At 36.7% G+C, this 22,282-nt stretch overlaps 1 protein-coding gene across 4 annotated transcripts in view; it reads right to left on the reverse strand.

The window, feature by feature from the left end:
- The window catches only part of side (sidestep), a 38,774-nt gene that overhangs the window by 14,351 nt on the left and 2,141 nt on the right, over positions 1-22,282 (reverse strand). For 2 of the 4 annotated variants that reach the window (XM_066286295.1, XM_066286294.1), the window contains exons 2-7: positions 9,635-9,767; positions 5,344-5,558; positions 4,718-4,834; positions 4,462-4,668; positions 3,500-3,651; positions 1,001-1,145 (exon numbers count right to left, since the gene is read on the reverse strand). In XM_066286295.1, the coding sequence (XP_066142392.1) occupies positions 1,001-1,145; positions 3,500-3,651; positions 4,462-4,668; positions 4,718-4,834; positions 5,344-5,558; positions 9,635-9,767 (969 nt within the window). Of the gene's footprint in view, positions 1-1,000; positions 1,146-3,499; positions 3,652-4,461; positions 4,669-4,717; positions 4,835-5,343; positions 5,559-9,634; positions 9,768-12,015; positions 12,314-12,373; positions 12,777-22,282 lie in introns of those variants that run through there. The other 2 variants (XM_066286296.1, XM_066286297.1) reach the window with 2 other exon arrangements.

Genomic DNA, 22,282 nt, shown 5'->3' on the forward strand with positions numbered 1-22,282 from the left:
CATGCCTAATTAATAAAAAATCATTCCTAATTATCCCGAAATGCAAATCCTTACTTAAACCTTGCTTACGAAAAAATCAAAACAAAACGCCCCCAGGCTGCGTTTTGTTGTGTTATGTCGTTATTTCCCGGAACGATCCGGACTTAATTACGACGGATTTAGGACCCCTTTTACCTATTTAATGGAAATAAAAGGTCGTCTTTACAATGCCCCTGGGAATACCCGACGTATCTCAAATTGGGTCGCTGTTGGTATATATCAAATCGCAAAGTCTGTGTATATCCGGGGTAACAGAGGATAGACTCTATGGGAATTGGAGACGGATTGAAATTTTTAAGCAGATTATGAAAGCGGAGAGAAACTATTTCAAAAGACTAAGATATGTTGAAAAGGGCTTTGAAATGCTTTGAATAGATGGAAAGTTTAAACGGTGTGTGTCGCGTTCAACTAAGTTATGAGCAAGCATAAAGTGAGAGTCATATATTTTCAAATTGTGAAACCTAGATGCGTAATGTTGCAATTTAAACTAAGTTTAATTATTAGATAATCGTAAATTAAGTAAACGTTTAATAGAAATAATTTAAAACAGTATTATAACTATTTCAAAAAACTAAGATATACTGAAAAGGCCTTAAAATAATTTGATTTAATGAAAAGTTTGAGACGCTTTCTTCAACTGCGCCATAACTTCAACTTCTCCAATTGCGCTCATATGCATCTGATTATGACAGTGAAGAGAAAAAATTTCAAACGTTTAAGATATGTTGGAAAAGTCTTTGGGTAAATTGACAATTTTAAATGAAGAGAAAATTTCTTACAAGAGCTACAACAAATTATAAACGGAGAGTCATATATTTTCAAATTATCAAAGCTGGACTTGTAATCTTGAAACTAGTGCAAAGATTTTCTTATCAGGTGAACCTAAATTAGGTAAACGCTTAACAAAACCAGTATAATCCATTGCGGGCTGTTAATCTAATGTGCATCTCTTTAAACTTACATGCAACGCTTATCCCTCGGCTGTCCTGGGCTGATCCCCTGGGAAAACGGGGATTATCCGCCTGGCAAACGAGAATTTTGCCGTCGTCCTCTGCGGAGACAGTCAGGGTTAGGATGCTGCCCGTAAAGGATGTCGTTTCTTCCTCCTGAAACCGGTACAATACAGGCTAATAAAGCGGTTCATAAAGCTCCGTTAACAGGGAGCCAAATTAGCTGACCGAACTTATAAGTTCAGGTGAGGGCTATTAAAGCTCCGGATAATCTCGACGAACTAATTGAGTTTGTTAAATATTTATATCATGGATGGATAAGATGTATTCATACTAGCACCTCATTAAGTGCTGAAGGAATCTAATAAATCCTGAAAGCTCTCCGAACTAAAAACTCAACCTCGACGGAGATAAAACTAGTCCAAGTTCTTTATTAGTTTTATCACCTAATTACAACAAGGCCAGAACACACGCGGCAGCTAAATGGGCGAAAATGAATTATCTCTACTTTGTTCAAGGGGTAAGGAAAAGTAATGCACACCTAGAATTGAATTGTGCTGACGGACTTCCAAGTAGAGAAAGCTTTCAGAAGTTTATCCTATTCAGTAATGTGCTCTTATGGGAGCACAAAGAAACCTTATTTAGATACTTTCGCTAGACGAACTAAAATTAAGATATTTCCTATTGTGATTCTTATTGAGATAGTAACAGATATAGAAATCAAAATAAATTGTAAATCGTACTGTCAAGAAGAAGCCAAATAAATCGGTTTTGAATCTACAGGGGGTTCGATTCACCGAAGTGCATCCCAAAAAGGATGAGAGGGAAGATGATGTTGAACAATTTGACCACATATGCATACTATTACATAAAGTGTCCCCATTTCGAGATATCGGCATGTTTCAAAATTTTGCCAAATTCGCTGTTTATTTCATATAAGTTACAATAAAGGTTTAGTGGAAAATTTGATGTGATACTATCATTTTTCGAATAAACTTCGATGCGTACTTTATCGAAATGAAATATGTAATCGGATTTCCATATGAAAAACAAAAATTGTGGACCTTTAAAATTCCAAAAAAGTATCTAAAACATGAAGTTCTTGGATATCAAACTTCGGCTTTATAAGCGAATAAAATAAAAGATGTAAATGGAAGAGTCGTTAAAAAAAAGTGCAAAAACATTTTTAACCATTACTTTTCAATGCTACATGGAAACAGGCAGACTTAATGTTGCATTAAATATTTAATTAAAAAAGAAAAAAAATGCAGAAAAATTGATATGGTGATTCACAAAATTAAATAAAAATTAATAAGTCATTATTATTTATGCATTAGCAGTTGTACTATTTACTTATGATTAATTATCATCCTCGAAATGAAAACCACTGTTTCTGATACAATGTCGACATGTTCATCGCATCTCTGTAGCAGTTCCTCCTAGCTACTACTATTAGTATGTTCTATATTATTACTAATTCAGCCTTCATTACCTCTGCTGGTCTATTAATTTTTTAGACGAGATAGTCTCGATCATGAATTTCCTAAATGTGTACCAGTTCCTTCAATCATCCCCAGATATGATAGTCGAATGAGGTCATATCCGGAGATATGGCAGGCCATAATATCGGTTCATTTCGCATTATCCATCTTTCAGGAAATTGATTATTTAAAAACTCCTTTATTTTTCTCTTATAATGGGCGGGACATCCATAATATAATAACGGTATACATCTGTATTCTTATTCTATTGGCAAGGTCAGTCCCAATTGTAGTACCGGAGCACTAAAGGTTTAAACTACTGGAAAGATGTTCTAATTTTTGAAATTATAAAATTCAAGTAGAAATGGAAGAAGAATACAGGCGAAAATTTATTTTAGACGTTCGGAAATTTATACATTTCAAACATGAAGGGATAATGATTTAGCAGTAAGGAAGTCTTGATTAACTGGAAGTTTTAGTCAAAAAGACACCAAAGTTTACAACCTAACCAAAGAGAATTCCAGAAACATCCAGAGATATTATAAGATACTTCGAACTTTAGGAGGTCAACAGACGGTAAGAGGGAACTCGAAGGAATATCAAACTTTATTTCTAAAATTGTTTTACTCAATCTGAAAATGGTTAATAGCTACAAGATTATGCAACTATTGCTCTTTTTTCAATATTCCAGTACTAAATTCCGTCAGGCAATTTAGTTAAACAACTCCTCGCAGCCTCCGAAGCATATTACAAAGTTATCCAAGCGAATCGCAACTGGGGCCAGGTTAATGGACCCAAGATACTGAAGTTGTTTATTAGTTAATAAATAATTTAAATGCGGTCAGCGGAACCACTTTAATTAAAATTTTGCCCATGGTAATCCCCATCAAGTTTTACGGTTCGCTTTCGCGTTTTGATTGCGCCCAATAGCAGATTATACTGGAATTGGATTTGTTTGCAACAAGGTAAATTTCAACTACAATTAGGTTTGAATGTTGTGTTTTAGGCTTAATTTTAGAGTAAACTTACCGTGACAACAGCGTTTCTGATGGGTTTGTCGTCTAGCAGCCAGGTAAGCTTGGCTGGAGGGTAAGATCCTGAGGTCTCGCATTTTATGTCATGGGATTTGCCAGTTGATAGGAGATTGTTCGGGCTGACTATTTTTACCTTGCGAGGCTTCACTGCAAAGGAAAATAATTCAAAAATATAATTTAAAGCATTTAGGCATCCGTCACCATCGTTACAAAGAAATGGAAAATATCATAAAATGACTTTTTTGAGCACTAGGTGAAATTTTCCCTAGCCGCAGTGATCCTTCAGGCAATACAATATGTAGTATATAGAATAGTACCAACGGCCAGATAATGCTGGCACAGAAGGCAAAAACCTCTCTTCCTCTTCGTTGAAATTAACCCCAATAACTGGCCCCGACACACAAAAACGGCGACATTAGCGCAACAATTGTCCTGACCGCCACATCCCTAGCGGAACGAAACTTCCCGTTGCAGATTAAACTTGGAAACTTGTTAATAGTGGCCTATAAAGCAGCTGCATTACAACTTAGTTTCACTCTGCAATGTTTAATGTGATTTATTATTCGACCGCCTATTTCTCATTCCGAAACGGAATTGTTCTAAATTCTTCACAAAAGACCGGCTGGAAACCAGTTTGGGTCACTCGGGAATAGGGGGAGCCAGTGCTGTGTATTTCAATTGCGGACCTTTTAAATTCGTTCTCTCATTCATTAAGTTTTGAAAATTCTGGATATGAATTAATTGGATAATTAAGAAGGTGGGTGGAACATCTGAACAAATGTGTCAAATTTGTATTCTCGAAAAATTAACACGAAAATTCGCCAGCTCTTGGTGACGAAAACAAATCTAGTTTCTAGAACCAAGGCAGGGGTATTCGAGGATGTTTTCACGTTGAAAATTCTGATTTTAAGCTCAAGCTCTGCATTTCATGGATGTATTAAATATTAGTATACTCACAGAAAATAGTCAAGGGTACTTCACGGACAATGATCCCGGCCTCCTCTGAAGATGTTGCTCGACACTCCAACTTACTCCCTTTGAGGCTTCTGCTCACTGACGGGATCAGCAGTTGATTCACTGTAGGCTGCAGGTTCCTGTCCGAATCAACAACCCCATCGAGGATTGTATTGTTAAACCACCAAATTAAGGTCGGCTTCGGGTGTCCTAAAATTTCCATGCAAGAGATAAAAATGACGACGCGATTCCAACATACCTCCTTTAACCTGGCAGGACAAAAACAATTCCTCTCCCTCCAAAAAAGGTCCGGCACTGGAATTCAGCCTAATTTCCTTGCCCTCGGCATCGAATATCTGAGGCTTGGAGGGTTGCTCTAGGAAGGGAAACTTTATTAAGAGAGAGCGAACAATATTTTCAGCATCTCATCACAAAGTAAAATCCGCACCTGAGTTCTAAGACCTCAAAGGAAATGTATCATTGGCCTGGACTATATTGGTTTATAGCTTGAAAATGTGTCGTAAAATCGAAGAAATTCACATGGTAATTCATGTCAGCAAAGGTTTCTCTTCTCGAAATTGAGTAAAAAAAATGACGTGGAAACTTCCTGCACCTTTCAGCATAATTGAGAGAATAACGGGAAAAGAAAGTAGCAGCTGTATTTTTACGAGTCTTTACCCTTTAAAAAGGGCCCTACTTAGTCCCTTGAAAGAAAAACCGTGAAGGGTAACCATTATACTTTTTAATGACTCTTTTATTAGGTGGCCTTTGTTTTTGACGCCCCGTTAACTGACCTATAAGAGATAGCTTGGAAGTTTTTGGAAGCGAGTTAAGTATGTATTATCAACGAAGGAGATATCTCCATTCACTTTGATTTTTACTGACCTATCAGAGATAAGTTGACCTGAAAGTTTCTGGTGGGGGAGTTGACGAAATCCACTCTGCATCTGAAGACTCCTTGATCACTTTCGATCACATTCTGGATCCGGAGGTGAGCCCTTGAAGTTTCTTCATCAGCGACAAAATAGACTCTCCGCCCTAGATCGTCACTCATGGCTAAGTGTGAGGCTTTGGATAACGATCCCCCTCTGGCATCCAAACTAAAATTTGAAACAAAAATCACATCCTGACATATGAATGTGCCGAGATCGAACGTTCTATTAATCGCAATGTGCCTGATTTGAAAATGTCAAAAATAAAAAGAAAAAATTTCAGTGCTTTCCAATTTGAAATAACCTAAACGAGCCCGAATTGAAGACTTGAAAATATTCAATTTTCCTCACCGAGTGTTTGTTTGCGGAAACGCACGCTTAATGAAAAGATTTGAGATTGTCAAAGTTTCATTAGCGTGAATGTGCCGGGACTAAAGGTTTAATTAATCTCCATGGATTGAGTTTAAAGACGAAATTATTTCCAATGGTAAATATTGTGAGGAACGAGTACGATTGACCAAACGTTTTTCGCCAATTTCGCACGTTCCACGAATCGTTATTAATAAAAGCGAGGTCCAGTGACAGGCACCGATAAATGGGAATGTTTTATTGTGCCATTAAATATTCTATTACATTTGGATTTTGACGGTTCGGATCGGCGTTGATACTCGCTGTATCCGAGCTTCTGGATTTATGGGCACGTAATATCGTCCGATTTTCAATCAGCAGGGCCGACGAGGGAAACGATGTGGGTTGTGGTATTGCGAGGTCGTTTTTTGAATCGGGTACAAGTCGTAAATTGCAGCAAATTACTTGGAAACTTCCATAGATCGGCGCACTGGAAACAGAGAAGGCAATATTGGAATTTTTATGTAATTTTCTTGCTTACTTAAATAAATTTAAAATGAAGTTTCTCGAATAGTGAAAATTTGAATTTTTCTGGAATTTCCTCTCAAAAGTCTCTGTCCAGATTTTTCCTTTGGAACTTATCAAAGCTGATTAGCGAGGGAAAACAGATCATTGACACCACAACAAGAAACAATCAAAACTTTCTTTGTCGTGGTTCTTTTTCCTATGACGTTCCGTTTTTTATACCGGGTGATTCAAAATTTAACGCAAATATTTTAAGAGAATATATTTGAGGTCAAAATAAGACTTTCTTCCTATAAACCTATGTCCTGAAATGCACCCCTTCGGAGCTGAAGTCATCGAAAGTTGGGCGAAGAAATCGATTATGCCCAATGATAACAGTTACCGTTCAAATTTTATAAAAATTTACAAATCATTTTTTAGGCGTTCTATTAATATTTTGAGTAAAAAATTATGGAAACCTAATTTCAGTAGGGTTGGAGGGGGTCTACTCCTTGTATTGTCCACATTTCGTGTTTTCACCGAGAAGCTCTAAATTCAACGAGCATCGACTAGCAGGTCAAAAAAAATTCTAAAATTTTCATGTCTTGCGTTTTTTTAATGTACCTAACCGTTGGCAAAAAAATCGTCGTTGAACAGAAGGGTAGTACTATCAAAATGACAAACTAACAAACTTGGTGGACTGCGAATTCCTTATATGTTTGCTTATTTTCTTCTGAAATTAGATTTACGTAATTTTTGAAGCAAAAAATGAATAGAGCGCCTAAACAAACAAAGGCTTGGAATTCTACATGAAATTTAATCGGTAACTGTAGGCACAACTTGATATAATCGACTTTTTTCGGCCAACTTTCCATGCCTCCAGCCCCGAAAGGTGCATTTCAGGATAGAGGTGCACAGAAAGAAATAGTATTTTTTAAACTCAAAAATGTTCTCTTAAAATATTTCCATTCGATTTTGAATCCCCCTGTATGTGAATTCTGATGTCCTCTTATTCAAGTAATCGCTTACATGAATATTCCCTGATAACTTCTGTTAAGCCCCAATTTATAGTGCAATGTCAGGGACTGTAATAGTCGACAATTGTTGGTTGTGCAACAGCACAACTAAACGCCCACAAAGCACCATATAAATCCTCGATGGAACAATTTATCCCGAATCACGTCAATTTAAGCAAAAACACCGACAAAATTATATGGCCATAAATTCGGCATGGAACAAGTGGCGTTTGTATCAACGACAATTCGTACCATCAAATTCGGAATTGTAATGGAATAGTTAATGGGGTCGTAAACCATTTTCGTTCTCGAGCTCCTGTCACGCCAGTTTGATAATAATATTTCGAGGCCAAAATGAAATTTTAATTTATTTGCCCGTAAACCTCGCACAAGTACACAATATGTGTTCTAGGGCCTGAGGTCATTGGCTGGAGCAGATCTAGCAGTTGGATAGGCATCTTCACCTAAATGCCGGGCAAAAACCTGGTTAATTTCTCCGGAAAGTGGCCAATATTCTGGACACAGACATGGCAAAAACTATGATAAATCGAGACCAGGAAGAAAAGACAAGACTGCCTTTCTTGGGGTACCGAAACTCCTGACTTCCATTATATTCAGATACAGCTTAAAGCAACTCTTTCCGAACTCAGGGCACGGGCCAGGATTTATGGCCGGCGAGCTTTGTATAGATTTTTATTTTTAGTTCAAAAATGGCGCGGATCGATTTAAACACCGGAAGCAAGTTGTAGAGGATCCGGAATAGTTAACTGGTCTTGGGGCGAATAAATCAAGCCCCAAGACCGAAACGCTGAGCTCGCGACTTTTATTCCCAACAAATTCGCAGGATGTGCAGCTTCGGGATATCTGGCCTCGGTTGTTAAACTGTCTTGGTCCAATATATATTATGTGCAATCATATGCAAAAACTTGCATAACTTAGGCGACTATGAGTCTCATAAATCTTAGCCCCGCCTTTGATGTCTTTGCTCAGTTTACGACCATGAAAATCGAGGGATAAGGGCTGGTTTCGCCAGTAAAATGATTGCTTTCCAATCAAGTTTATTCCGTAGATCAATTTAGTTAAACGTGTTTTATGGGCGGGAATAAATTTTGCTAATAGGCTGCAGCGAAACGTTTATTAAATCCCGCTTGAAGAGCACATCAAGCTCCATAATTATGGCGGATTAACGGCGTTTTATAGTCTACGAGTTTTACACGGAAATAAGGCTTGCTGAATAGGGTTTTTCACTTTTTGGCTCGTAAATAATAGCAGGCTTTAAGTAGCTACGATACCTTATGTGCAGTGCCCTTCATAATTGCCAGAGTTATGATATGCCAATTGTTGTTTCCTTTGTTTTTCGGATCATTGCGAAATTTTGAAATACAAAACTTTACACAACAAACTCTTCACCGCGAAATAATGCTTTAAAAATATATCAGATGTCTATGTGAATTTCACAATAGCGTAATTGTTTAAAAAATACCAATGTCGGGGAAAAATATTTGGAAAATGTTCTTCTTTACTGATTATTTCATTTTGAAACACAGTTTAGGCTAGTTCAGGTTTGGATCAGGTTAGTTTCCAAAAATCTACAATTTGAAAATTCCGTTCCGTCATCAGTCTGAAATGCAAAGAGAAGAGAGACCATTAGGTTCATTTATCAGATTGAAATCCTTCGTAATACAAATTGCTGTAGATGATAACTCAACGTCACCTGTCACCAATTTTTTTTCTATTTTTTATTTTTCTTCAGATTTAAGCATTCAAATAATTGATCCTTTTTTCCCGATTTTTTTTTCATTTCTCACTGCTTATTATCTCTTCGCAGATCCACTGAGATCAGTAAAAGATGGTGTGGTAATTTTTTGAGTAATAAACCTTCGTGAATTTTTCATCCATTTTTCAATTTAAGCTGTTTCAACATTCTCTTCTGGTAAACACAACTTTATTAGTAACTTCTGAGAAAATTCCGAATCAATAACTCACAACGCGCCGACAAACCTGTACCATTCAGTCCTTGCCAGATGAGTTATCCAGGACCAACACAAACGATCCTAAATTTTCAACTGAATTGCAAAAGCCGCTTGATTGCATGCGGACGTTCAAAAAATAAATAAATTTACGTCCAAAAATAAAACTCCCATTATCGACATACATGGCACGTTAAGCTCTTTATGAAAACGCATTTGGAATTGGTATTGGGCAGGTGCAGTGTTTAAATAACCAATATGAGGTCTTTCTCCTAAACACCGAGCGGTGTTTTTATGTAGTTTAATTTGGGGACTCGTAAATGCCTTTCTGGCAACAGTTGTGGTAGAAATTTAACGGCAAATTTAGCGCACATAATTGCTATAGATTTTTTAGGCCAGATATTACCTGTACAGAGGCATTCCTAAGGAATCTTTGAACCAGAAGATCATGGTGACATTGTCTCCGGGTAAGGCAGGAGTTACGTCGCAGGGTAGGTTTGCGTCCCTTCCTGCAACTGCCCACACCATCTTTGCCGGTACTGCAAAAAAAACGTATTAAAATAGGGAAAGTTTCAGGATTAGTGTGTGATAATGAAATCCAGAAGTTTGGCATAGCCTCAGTCATATATTACACAATTCAGGTTCCTACAACGTAACAATATAAATTTTGCAGGCATTCCTAAGGAGTGTACGTGGCGGAATTGTAGAATCCAAATTGGTTTTGGCCCCGATAACAATGTGTTTGTGTTTGATTAATTCCGGCCAAGATTCGAATGCCAACAATCTTCGGAGTATCTTATCTCAGACAAACTTGACCCTAGACTTGAGGGTAGTTTGTGCATTGAGGATCCCAATTAATTACCTAACTTGGCCGGGGGCGAAGCCCCGTTTTTATATTCAAATTACTCAGTTTTTTACTGTTACAATAGGAGAGCCAACGTGAATATTTAGTTGCCATTTAGTATGGAAAATGTTATTGTTTGACGATCAAAGGAGAAGCTTACTGGGCAATAATAAAATGGGGAATTAAATAAACTGCTGTTGTAATGTCTGTATTATTTTACAGCGAGTTAAATGTTGCGTTTGGGTTTTTATTGGTGAATATTTTTCGCCATTTGTTTTATGGGTCATGAAAGCGGCATGTTAAATGGGAAATGTCTCGATTTTAATACATGAAATTAATTATTTGTTTTTGGGAAAGTCACGGTTTATGTTTCAAAAGTTCAGCATATGGTAATAATACTGCGTTTTTACAACAAGCTTAACACGCCTCTGTCTTTTAACCCATAAAATTAACATTTTTTCCATATTTTGAAAGTGTTGCAACCTTGTTATGCCATTTTTATTAGTCTTTTTTTTTAAACCGGAACCTATGGGCCGAAATTTGTTCGCTGGGCTCCCTCGGTCGGACCTGGACCGATGATGTCCCCGGGTCGGGACGGACAGGCCTGGACGTCGAGGTCTTGCCTTCAACATTATTTTAGGCAATAGTTTAAAAGCAAATAGCTTTAGGTTTCCTAATAATCTTAAAATTGATTTGTGAGTGTTACAGTGACGATGGAAAGTGAGTTTTAGGAACTTACGACTATCCTGAAGCATTGTTGAATGATGATATTTAAAATATGATATTCAGAATTTTTGGTGTATTTGTAGAATTTGATTCACTTGGTGAAAGAATAGCTTTCCCAATATTTAAAATTGATAGAGAAGGGTCTGACACAAAACTACATGATGAACTATCGAGTCTTTTGCAGACATAATCTTTAAACTATTATCCCAACTACCACCATATTTTACCCCAAATTTGGAATTCTTCTCTGATACCAGATTTAAGGCCATCGCTGTATACATTTCGTCGTCGAAACTAGAATAGTGAAAACAAATAAAAAACATCGCTGGCATCAGCAGTGTTGCTGGATACAAAACGGGACCCCCGCTAGGAATCCACATAACAACACGAGCATATGACATCGGGTGTCGTGTGCCTTACTGGCAGTTTGCCCATTCCAGGGATGACAAAAATATCTGCGTGGGCGATTGTCCTCGGAATTTTCAAGCGTAACAAAGATTAAGGATCAGCCAGATGGATGTTATAATATAATCAGTATTCTGCAAATTTCTATTGGAATATTATCGTAATCGATCAATTATTCGATGAATTTAAATAGCCATGTGGTCGTGGACAATATTAATAGAACGCAAAACGAACTTAAACAAAATATCCATTAAGTTATAATAAGCTCCCACTCGTTACGAATTAACCGAACGCAAACATTTCCATCAAAATTTGTTTGCTTAGTTTCCATTGTTATTTTCCCAGTGAGAGAGACTTGTTTAATTACAACTATGTTTTGGCACGAATTGCACCCTTATTTATACAATGCTCGTATTACATATCCATTTTTCGTTCCATATCTACTTACTTCAGATCTCAATAAAAATATTTTTTGGATTTCCGAGTAACACAGAATTTTCAGAAAATAAATTTCGGAGCGAGAAAGTAACATAACATAAACCGTTTTCGAGATTTTCAAATGCTTAAAATTAATTGATCAAAATCAGGCACTCCACTATCCCCCGGTAGGTCAATACGCAGGCATAGTGGCGAATTACATATGAAGGGATCTCTCTCCAGACTAGAAGGGATAATGCACCGATGAAGCACCGGAATTATATGGATTCAAAAAGAAATGCTGTAACTTTAAATTACTTATCGTAACATTTAAAGTCATGATAATACGTTTTCTAATCTTAATAGACGAATGACCACTTTAAAACTTTTCTTACCGTCTAGCCGCACGGATCACACAAGGAAATTTCATTCCTGAATGTCGAGTGGCGGCACTATTCATGGATGTTTTAACATCAGATATCATCTTTACAACGGCAATACGATATAACAATTTTTCATTGTACATCGATCGCCACCTACTTAGATACCAATAAAAAAGCTTTTATGTCCATTCGGGCCTAATACGTCTGTCTACATTTTCGTTGACCCGTTACAAAATGCAAACGTCAACCCTTATTATTCCCCCAACAAGGCCCTGTCCATGGCAATTCCATTCCGACTAGAAACCGTCAACTTACATGAAATAAAAGAGATTAATAGTGGAGTTAAAACGCTATTAATATAAAGACGCACTTGGAACTTTTAGAGCTCGCTTTTTATGCAGGCACCATTATTTGAAGAAAACAAGAATTAAAACGAGTTGCGAACGTGGCAGAAGGCACTAGCCGGACAATTTAAAAATAATTAGTTTGAGTGCGGGACGTCCTTTTTGTCCCGCGCGTCCGCAAAAGCTGAAACCAGACAAGAGCTTTTAATCATATTTAAAACTTTTTTTGTTGCCCACTTCCTGGCTACCGCCGCCTTTGTGGAAAACAAATTGTTTGGGGATTGAATTACGGCAGATTTTGCTTGTTTTCTCGGCATGTAAGAATTTATTTATGTGTTTTTAGATTCAAGAGATCTAGCAGGAGCGCTACAATCTACCGACGAGAACAACTCCTTTTGCAGAAGAAAGTCGAGGGGAAATTGTAAAAAAAAACTGAATCGCTGTTCAATTTCGTTTTTTTGTCCAAATCATTTTTTTGGCCTATATTTTCCCTCTTTTCAACAAAAAATTTAATTTAACTCACTGCAGAAATCAAAATAATAAATATTTACACGAATTGGGGGTTCAAATAATTTCAGTATACTCTCTTTCACCGTAAACGCTATTTCATCATCTGGGTATAAAGGGCAAGTTTCCAAGTCAGCCCCCTGAAATGAAGCTCCATCCATCGTTCAAAAACTGATGGGGTATTGCGAAATCCGAAAGGCATAACAGTAAATTGATGTAGTCTAGAGCTGAGGGAAAATGCATCTTTTCTTTGTCCTCACGATCAACTTCCCTTAAAATTTTCTAGATCTACTCCTTCCTTGGAACTTTCTCTAGAAAAACTCTACTTTCTAGAGCTACCTAAAGGGAATTTCTGAAAAAACGTAACCATGATTCAACTTCACAGTTTTTGAAAATCATTTTTATAACCTACGTATTTCCCAAAAGAAGATTGTCGATGCTGAAAGGAAGTTGAAATTCGAGTAATTTCAGTATGTTCGCGTTCTACGTAAACATTATTTCATTATTTGAGTATCAAAGGCAAGTTTTGCAAGCCACCCCTGTTGAAATAAGCTCCATCAATCGCTTGAAAATTGATGGAGCGCTGTGCAAGCTAAAAGACATAGCAGCAAATTTATGTAGGTCAGAGCCGCTGGCAAATGCAGTTTTTCCTTGTTTTTGAGACAATCTTCATTTGCCAGAACCCTCTTTCTAGATCCGAAGTGAGAAACCATTTCGATTCTAAAGTGATCAAGCTGTCATCTCTACATGACAATAGGTAGCTGTCCTTTACACGGTCATTAAATTTCCTGTAGTCGGCACAGAGTCATGTTGAATCATGTTTCTTCTTGACACTTTCCCTGCCGCTAGATCAAAGTGTCCAACACCTAGAAGCGGAATCATTTTTGAAGAGAATAAGCTTCCATTTGAGTGGAGAAGTGATTATTTATACTTTATTATAGAAAATCATGTGTTATGTACTTTTTGACGTGTGTCACGAATCTGTGACAGAAAGTGTTGTTATTGAGAGTTTTGTATATAAAAACTAAAAAAAAACTCAACATTTTTTTATTTTCCTACAATTTAACTACTAAAAATGCAAAAAAGCTAAAACAATCACTAAAATATTTTGAATAAAAAAAATATTACACATACTTATAAGTGTTTTCATGTTAACCACAGTTGGATATTAATTTCACTAAAAATTGAAATCAATTTGTCATTATACAGGGTAACACGAAAGAGTGCTTTTTGATCTAGATTTCTGAACACCCTGTGAAAGACTTTGAAGGCACTCTGAGATATCTTTGTATGCAGTTGTAAATCTTTATGTTTCCTTAACATTTCTTTTATTATTCATAAGAATACATTCGTTGTGAAAATAATTACATTTTTGTTTACAAAAAGATCGCAACATGTCTAACAAATAAACAATAAGAAAAATAACATTTTAATCAGGCAACATTAATTATCAGTAATTACCTACATGAAATGGAGATATAAAGATTAAATTGGCCTCCTCGTAGCCCAGATCTAAATCCTATTAATCATGTATGGGACATATCAGGAAGGTGTAGTTACAACAGCCAGCTGGAAACTATTGCAGACCTTCGAGTAGCTTTTCTTGAAAAACGGGAAAACATTCAGCAAAAACCAATTGTTAATTGTGTCCTAAGCTTATCTCGCCGCATAACAGCTGTCATTACAGCACCAGGAAATAATATACGCCGTTAGTGTTTATTTATCTTTAACTTGGATATTAATTTATGTTGTTTATTTGTTTGACATTTTTTATTTTTTTAATCTTATATTTTCGTTAAAAAAATGTATAATTCTTTAGAGAATGGATGTATTGGTATGAAATAATGTTAAAAATAATGTTAAAGAAACATAAAGCTTTACAATTGCATGCAAATATTTCTGATAGGGTCTTCAGATTCTCCCACAGGGAGTTCATAAATTTCGTTTAAAAATCACCACTTTGTTTCACCGTGTATAGTGACAAAAAATTACCAAAATCGATGTAAAACTATATAGGCCATGTAAGATTAAATTTAAATAATGTTTATGTTGTCCGGTTGTTTTTGGCCATGAGTTTACCTGTAATTGTTACACTGTGAGTTGTAGGATTTTTGACTTGCGTGGTCTTGTTTATTTTTATCGATAAAACTTTTTCTAATATAGAAATGCTGTAGTCATACAATGAAATGTTCGATCCCGAGTATTTTTCGTAAAGAAAGTAGGAATTTGAAAGGATGAATTGAATGAAACGAATTCCTCATTTTTTAAACCATCTTAATAAGCACTCTCAGACTGCAGATGGCCAGTTGACCCTTCTGTGGTGCTATAGCATTCTATTCAGCGAATTGTTTCCCTATTGTTTAGGTCAAATTTAAACTAAACAATAGGAAGTTAAGCTCTTTAGGACTTGAAGCCATATTTTTTTAGCAGTAAGTTTTTTTTCGAATGGCGCCAGTTTAACGATTTATTTAGTTGGTGCATCCTCTGGAACAAATGCCAAAAATTCACCTGTAATAAAATTTCCTGGCAAACATCGCCGTCCAGCTGCCATTTCCTGGCGCCTAGACCAACTTCTGGAAAATGTGCATGCATGCAACAAATGTTTATACTTAAACGTGTATTCTAGATAGGGATGATTTAAGGTGACAGTGAAGCTCCCTCGGAATAATTGTTCCAAATAACATTTGGGGACATTCCTCTGAGAAAAAAAATTGCAAAAAAAGCAAAGAACGAAGAAACGGCATTTCGTTTCAAACGAAAATCGTTCACACATTTGCGGATGTTGACTTCAAAGTCCGACTTAAAATAGAAGACATTGACATGTTTAAAATAGTTCTGCTGTAGGCTTCGTGGCTCAAAAGGAAATTCGAGAGAAGTCGACTAAGATGACGAATCTTGGCAGCTCTAAAAGGACTTATCTAATTTACATTATCAGGGCAGAAAGGGCCATTTAAGTCCCTAATTAGCAGGGTTGCGAGATTATATTATCTCGTTTTATGCTCGACCTGTTAGCCGTTCGCAAGACATTCGGATCTTCATAATTTCTATTTGCGAGATTAGGGGGGATCGTCTTTATTAGCTCTGGGTCAAATGGGGGGAAGATTTGGGACTCATTAGACATACTTCAAAGCATATTACACAAATCAGTACAGACCGAGATTCGGGTCTGGTTCAATGTCCCCTAGAATAATTCCGAAATCTAGTTCCCCAGGAAGTGCCAAATTCACGAATTCTTCTAGAGAGGAATGAAAATCAACAGTGAGGGAAATTGCCTTATTGGTTGTATGTTCTGAAACGTCTATACCAAGAAACATTCAAAAGGTTGATGTAATATTTACCTGTCAGCTCAAGACTAAAACTGAAAGTTGTTAAGAACGTTATTAAGTAACTCGAAATCAACAAAGAGGCTCGAGTCATCTTAGTGTGATGTTTATGTATTAGAGACTAATGGTACCATTGCAAGGTCTAGTAATACATCATTGAAATGGTACCCAGTCAATTCACAATGCGAGTTTGCAGTAAATAATTTATCAACTTTCCTGGGATAGGTTATTAATAATGCGTGGTTATCATAAAAATCTAATGACCTTTGAACTAGGCCCGATACGGTGTGAGTCCCGTTTTCCTATATTTGACTGATTCCATATTTGACTCGTCAAGAGAAACGAATAAAATTAAAATCTAAACGGCATCTCCGAAAGGTCATACCATTGCCCCCAAATATCATTAATAAGCGATTCCCGGAGTTACCCAATACCCGGAAAATGCAAATTAAACAATTCCTTCCCCAGAATAAAGCCGTGTCAACCGGAAATCTCCGGGGTCCCTTATAGGGATTATCGCGCTTACCTTATTTCTACATATTTGCTGTTGTTATCGTGAATCATAAAAGTCCGGAGGATCGAAAATCCAAGAGTTAAGCTAATTAAACATCTTAAGTTCAGACCCTTTCCAGGGGATAATGGAAATTAATTAATACGTTTTAAGGAAGTGCCCTGTGGCATTGCGAGCCCCAATGGGAGTATTAAGGGGCTTATGCTTACGTTTATTACACTGAGAGTTAAGATGAAATATCCACGATGCCCTACCAAATTTGGCCGTCGAATTTAACGTCTCAAGTGTCTAGAAAATATAACAATTGAGTGGTTTCAATGTGATGCTTAGTGGCAGAATCGTGTCACTAAAGTCATCAAATAAATGACTCATTTCAATTGTGCGTTATTGCAAAAATTTTGTTTGCGTAGCTCTTAAGATTTCATATATTTAACAGGCCCACAAAGATGATTAATTTAATTAACATTTTTTGTTCAATTAGCTGGTAGTAAAGGACCGGAGAATTGCTAGGATTCCAGTCCCAATAATTGGGGTCTAGTTTCCCTTGTTTATTCGCGTTTGTGTTTCGACCAAAACAGGAAAACTCGGTCGCCCAACGGTAACAAATATGTAATTTCTTGGCTCACAAATCAAAGCGAAATTGGCTAACGCTTTTAGTTAGGAACGCAATTGCCTGTTTATTTGTGTATTTAAATTAAACGCCGAAATAATTTACGTGGAGCCTGACTGGTTATATAAACGAGGATAGACAAACATGGTTCAATTACGATGAATTCCGCGTTGTTTCTTCAAAAAATAGTGCAGGAATTTCAAGCTGAATTTGCAAATATACCAGACAGATTGCTCAAATATTTACTAAACTTTCACACTTTTGAATAATAAAAAATAAAAGCATTCCTCAAAGGCCCGACAACGCTTCAGGTCCCCAGAAGTAACGCAATATACAGGGTGAGTCGGGAGGATCGTGCCAAACTTCAGGAGCGTGTTGTACATGAAAAATAAATGTAAAAAAACTCAAATGTTGTTATCCGATTTTCGTTTGTTTACAAGTTATAGCGTAAATAAAATTAAAACATAAAATTTTAAAAAATTATAAATTTCATAAGAAATTCCATAAATTAACGTTTGGATATCACAGTAAATGTTCAAAAATATTGCCATTAACTTCTAAACATTTTCGGCTTCGTCTATGAAGAGCATTCGTTGCGCTCCTGATTGTTTCATGTCTTTCTTTAATGGCAGCTGCAGCATTTCTAATGCGTTGAATTAGTGCATCTTGAGTGTCCACTTTTACTCTGTACACTTCAGTTTTAAACCAACCCCACAAACAATAGTCTAGTGGTGCGAGGTCTGGAGACCTTGGAGGTCAACTAATAGGGCCACCACGACCAATCCAACGTCCAGGAAAGGTACGTTTATGGTAAATAGAATCCTAGTTAAAAAATTTTATTTACGCTATAACTTGTAAACAAACGAAAATCGGATAACAACATTTGAGTTTTTTTACATTTATTTTTCATGTACAACACGCCCCCGAAGTTTGGCACGATCCTCCCGACTCACCCTGTATAAAGACTAAATATTTATTGATGATGTTCAGTACTACTGGACATGGGGTGCTTGTCGACGAGCATCCACTGTAGATCAGTATTGCTCAAAGTTCACCTCCTGAAATACATCACAGCCCAACAATTTCCCATCAATTTATATCCTTCAATCTGTCCTTACTTAAAATTTTACCTATCCCTATCTGATTTTTATTATTTTTTTAATTTTACATTACACGGTTTTCCACCCTGGCCAATGAATAGCTGAAAAATCTACATGATGATTGTGGACCTTAAAATTTTCTAATTAGCCTTTTTTGATAAAAAAAAAGGCATGAAAGTTTGTGAAATTCTGTGGAGAGTGCAAGGGAAAGGCTCATTTCTACTCCCTGTTTGTAGCTCTCTCTCTGTCACAGCAAACTAATATAATTGCACATCTGTGTACGTATCTTGGGTTGCCAAACAAAGCTTTGATGAAGCTCTTGTCCTTTCTGAGTATAAAAACATTGGACTGCTTATTGATTCCGTTATTCAGGAAGCTGGACCGCTCGCTACTGGCTACAACTGCCCAGTGCTAAAACTCCCCATCGGACGTCCGGTAGTGCGAAATGATGGTTTCAGGCCAGTTAGGGCCAATACATATTTTAGCATCAACATATCAGTGCACTCTTGGCATCGTCTACTAATAATTTGAATTAAACACCTGGCGGTCCATGTGATCTTTGTCTGAACCTACTTAGAACGGTCCGATGGACCGCTGAGACACCGGACGTGTTAACGAGCTTCTGGCACCATCGCCTCTGTCTTTCAGCAGGAAAGGAACCGCGTAATCTATATCGACAGCTGAAAAGCATGCGATTATTGCCTATGGGCTGCCAGCAAACCCGCCATGGACAGCGATGGACGTTCAGAAATTGGTCATAAATGCTCCCCAATTGGCACTGACATCTGACGAGAGATAACTTATGGGAACTAAAATATCCGACTGCGTCCGAAAACTCTTTGTGTGGGTCATAGTGGACCTCTTGATCGCTTCAAATCTCTCCGGACTGTACTGAAGTCAAAATATCCGACTTTGAGTCTTTTACTTGAATTTAAAGTGATTTCCAGGCATTTTAGAGAAAATGTGATAGATAGGTAATCCATAGAAGAAGCTTCGTATATTTTAACGCAACCAGACGTATTACGTTATCTGTAATGGGAAAGTCACAATGTGACCTTAAAGTGAAATTTACACGATTTTCCCGACTTGCACATTTTCATTTTTCTCCACTTTATGCTGAGGCTTGCATCGGATCGATTTCAGTGCAGGAGGCCATAAATGCGCTAAACTACGTTTCAACCGAAGTTTAAAATATCATTTAGGACCTTAGACGTTGTTAAAAATATGTTTAAAAAACTATTTAAACGAAGTTTTAAACACAAAACCCGGCTCTATGCCCAGGTTCCCTTGCACGATTGATCGATTAGGTGATTTTTGAATGGAGCCGCCAACACATCGACTTATAAATATTTAATCGCCTCTGTAGCTCTAAGTAATGTAAGCAAACTTTGATCTCAAACCACGTGCTAATGCTATTGGCAAATGTATTTATCGTTCGAAATAATAAACCGACATAGCAACAACTTCATACAGATGGTAATTGTGCCTTTTACCCCATAACTCCAATAAAAATTTCGATATATCGCTCATCGAGCGTTGCTACTCAGTGGCTATTTACTTGTTTATTTAACTTGAAAGTGATAAGAGGGTTTTAAAGTTTATGAGTTAAACAAAAGCTCCTGAAATGAGCCAGGCAATAAATCATTTATTTGTTTAATTTACCAGTCAAATCAAGCAAATAGTGATTTCCCGGCAATAAAGTTCTGGATTTTTACTGCCGCGATTTGATGGGCCCGGCTCAAAAATATTTAAAGCCCAGTTGATCTATAGATTTGCCACAATTCGACGAGGAAGTTCCTACTCACGTTTCAGCAATGACAAACTGGAAGTTTAATGATTTGTTAACTAATATGTGCATTTTACGGCAATTCTTGGGCTAAAATAATAATAATCATTGTAGAATGTGGCTTAATTTTAGACTGCGAATGTGCACTATTCATTTATTTATAGACTCGCACGATATGTGGGTAATGAGGATTGGCTTTGTCGGCGATGGTCTTGAACTATTATTTCGGTGATTGAAGTGGGCATTACTGAAATGTATGTTTTCATTAAATAAAATCACATCTATTGAGATGAATAAAAATCCCAGCATGACTCGTTTAGAGGGAAATATGTCAGAAGTATTAACGCGACTTACTGAAGCCTAAACAACATAAAAACTCCCTTCTCTGAAAGCTACAGAAATATTTCTAAATATGTCATGGACTATTTCCTAGTCCAATTTATATATTCCGGTACATGTGGTCGCTTCCCGAAATAAAATGCCATCATACAAAAATGAAAGGGGCCGAACACCATGTGAGGGCTTTATGTGGTTTTTGGGCTATTGCTTATTCAGTTCTGTCCATATATCGACTGCCAATCTCAGTTTTATTTGTATTACGTGAGGTTATTCAGCGAGACTAATTGGTTGCCACAAATCCATACGACGAATTTATAAAACATGAAAAATGCATGTCAGTTTAGCTTATCAGAAAACTGTAAGAAAATATCGTGCCAGTTGAAATTATATAGAAAATGAGATGAAAAAAACAAGTCAATTGACGTTACATGAAAACAAAGTTCTAACTAAATCAGGTCGGTGATGATTACTTGGAAACACCGTGAAAAATCGCATCAATTTAGGCTACTTAAAAATCCTAACAAAAAATATCAAACTAGAGCGGATAAGTCAAATCAATTCTTGGTGACTGGAAAATTCTAAGAAAGTTGAAAACACGATAGAATAAAATCAAGTCGAGGCAGTTCTAACTTAGGTAACTTAAATACGAAGTTGAAACGAGTCAGATCACTTCCAGTTGGTGGAAACGGCACAGGTACCTAGTTGGATAAACACCCTAACTAGATGCGGAGTAAGAATGAATCACAATGGTACAGGTCCGTTCGGGTTGCCTGGAGTCATAAGGAAATAACAATGATATGTAATTTAATGAAAAAAGTGACACTATTGACGATGGCAATGACAATGAAATGGCAATGGCGATGACAATGAAGTGACAATGACTATGACAATGAAATGGCAAAGCCAGTGATTGCCATAACGGGGAAGAGCGGAAAGACGAGAAGAAGAGAGAACCGAGTGAAAAAAATTTGATTCGTTCCAATTGCTGGCAGCCCCCAAAACAGAGGGAAAAAAATCAGATTAGTTGAGGTTACTTCGCTTGAAAACTGAAGAGGGGAAATCAGGTTATATGCCTGACATAAGAGTGGAATAAAACCATAACAATTTACGTTCTCCATAAAGTAAAAAAAGCAGGAATGTGAGTAAAAATAACAGAAAGTCGGATTAGGTTGGGTTCCCTGAAAATAGTGTGAAATAAATCAGGTTACTCCCCACCAACTGAAACTAGAAGGAAAAAAATTGTATATGTATGTGGAAAAAGTCAGGAAAATTCAAAATTTTCCAAAAACGAAAAGGAGAAAATCATGCTAAACCAAATTACTACGAGACCAAAAATTCGATTCACAATCTTTATTTCGGCTTCTTTATGTGCTCTTCTTCGCTTGAGTTGACGAAATTTAGATCCTCTGTGGAGCCTGAAAATTTATTTTTAATTCCAATCGGTCAATAAATTCGCAATTGTGTGTTATGATCATAATCCGGCATTTCATGACTATAAATCTTTTGATGCGAAAACAGGAGCAAATTCTTTTTTGATCGTACACAAACGCACATTATTGCTACATGAATTTCAATAACTTCAACACTTTTCATTCGGTTTTTTTGCTCGATTTGAAAGCTGCAGCGTTGTTAACACTATTTTTAAAACTGCCAATAACCCGGATACTATTTTTATTACATAGTGACAACAGTGGATCAGCACGACGATTGCCAAATGCTCAATATCTATTTCTAGAAAGATTGTATATTTATAAAGAAT

This window comes from Euwallacea fornicatus, chromosome 10 (assembly GCF_040115645.1).
Source record: "Euwallacea fornicatus isolate EFF26 chromosome 10, ASM4011564v1, whole genome shotgun sequence".
NCBI classification, from domain to species: Eukaryota; Metazoa; Arthropoda; class Insecta; order Coleoptera; family Curculionidae; genus Euwallacea; species Euwallacea fornicatus.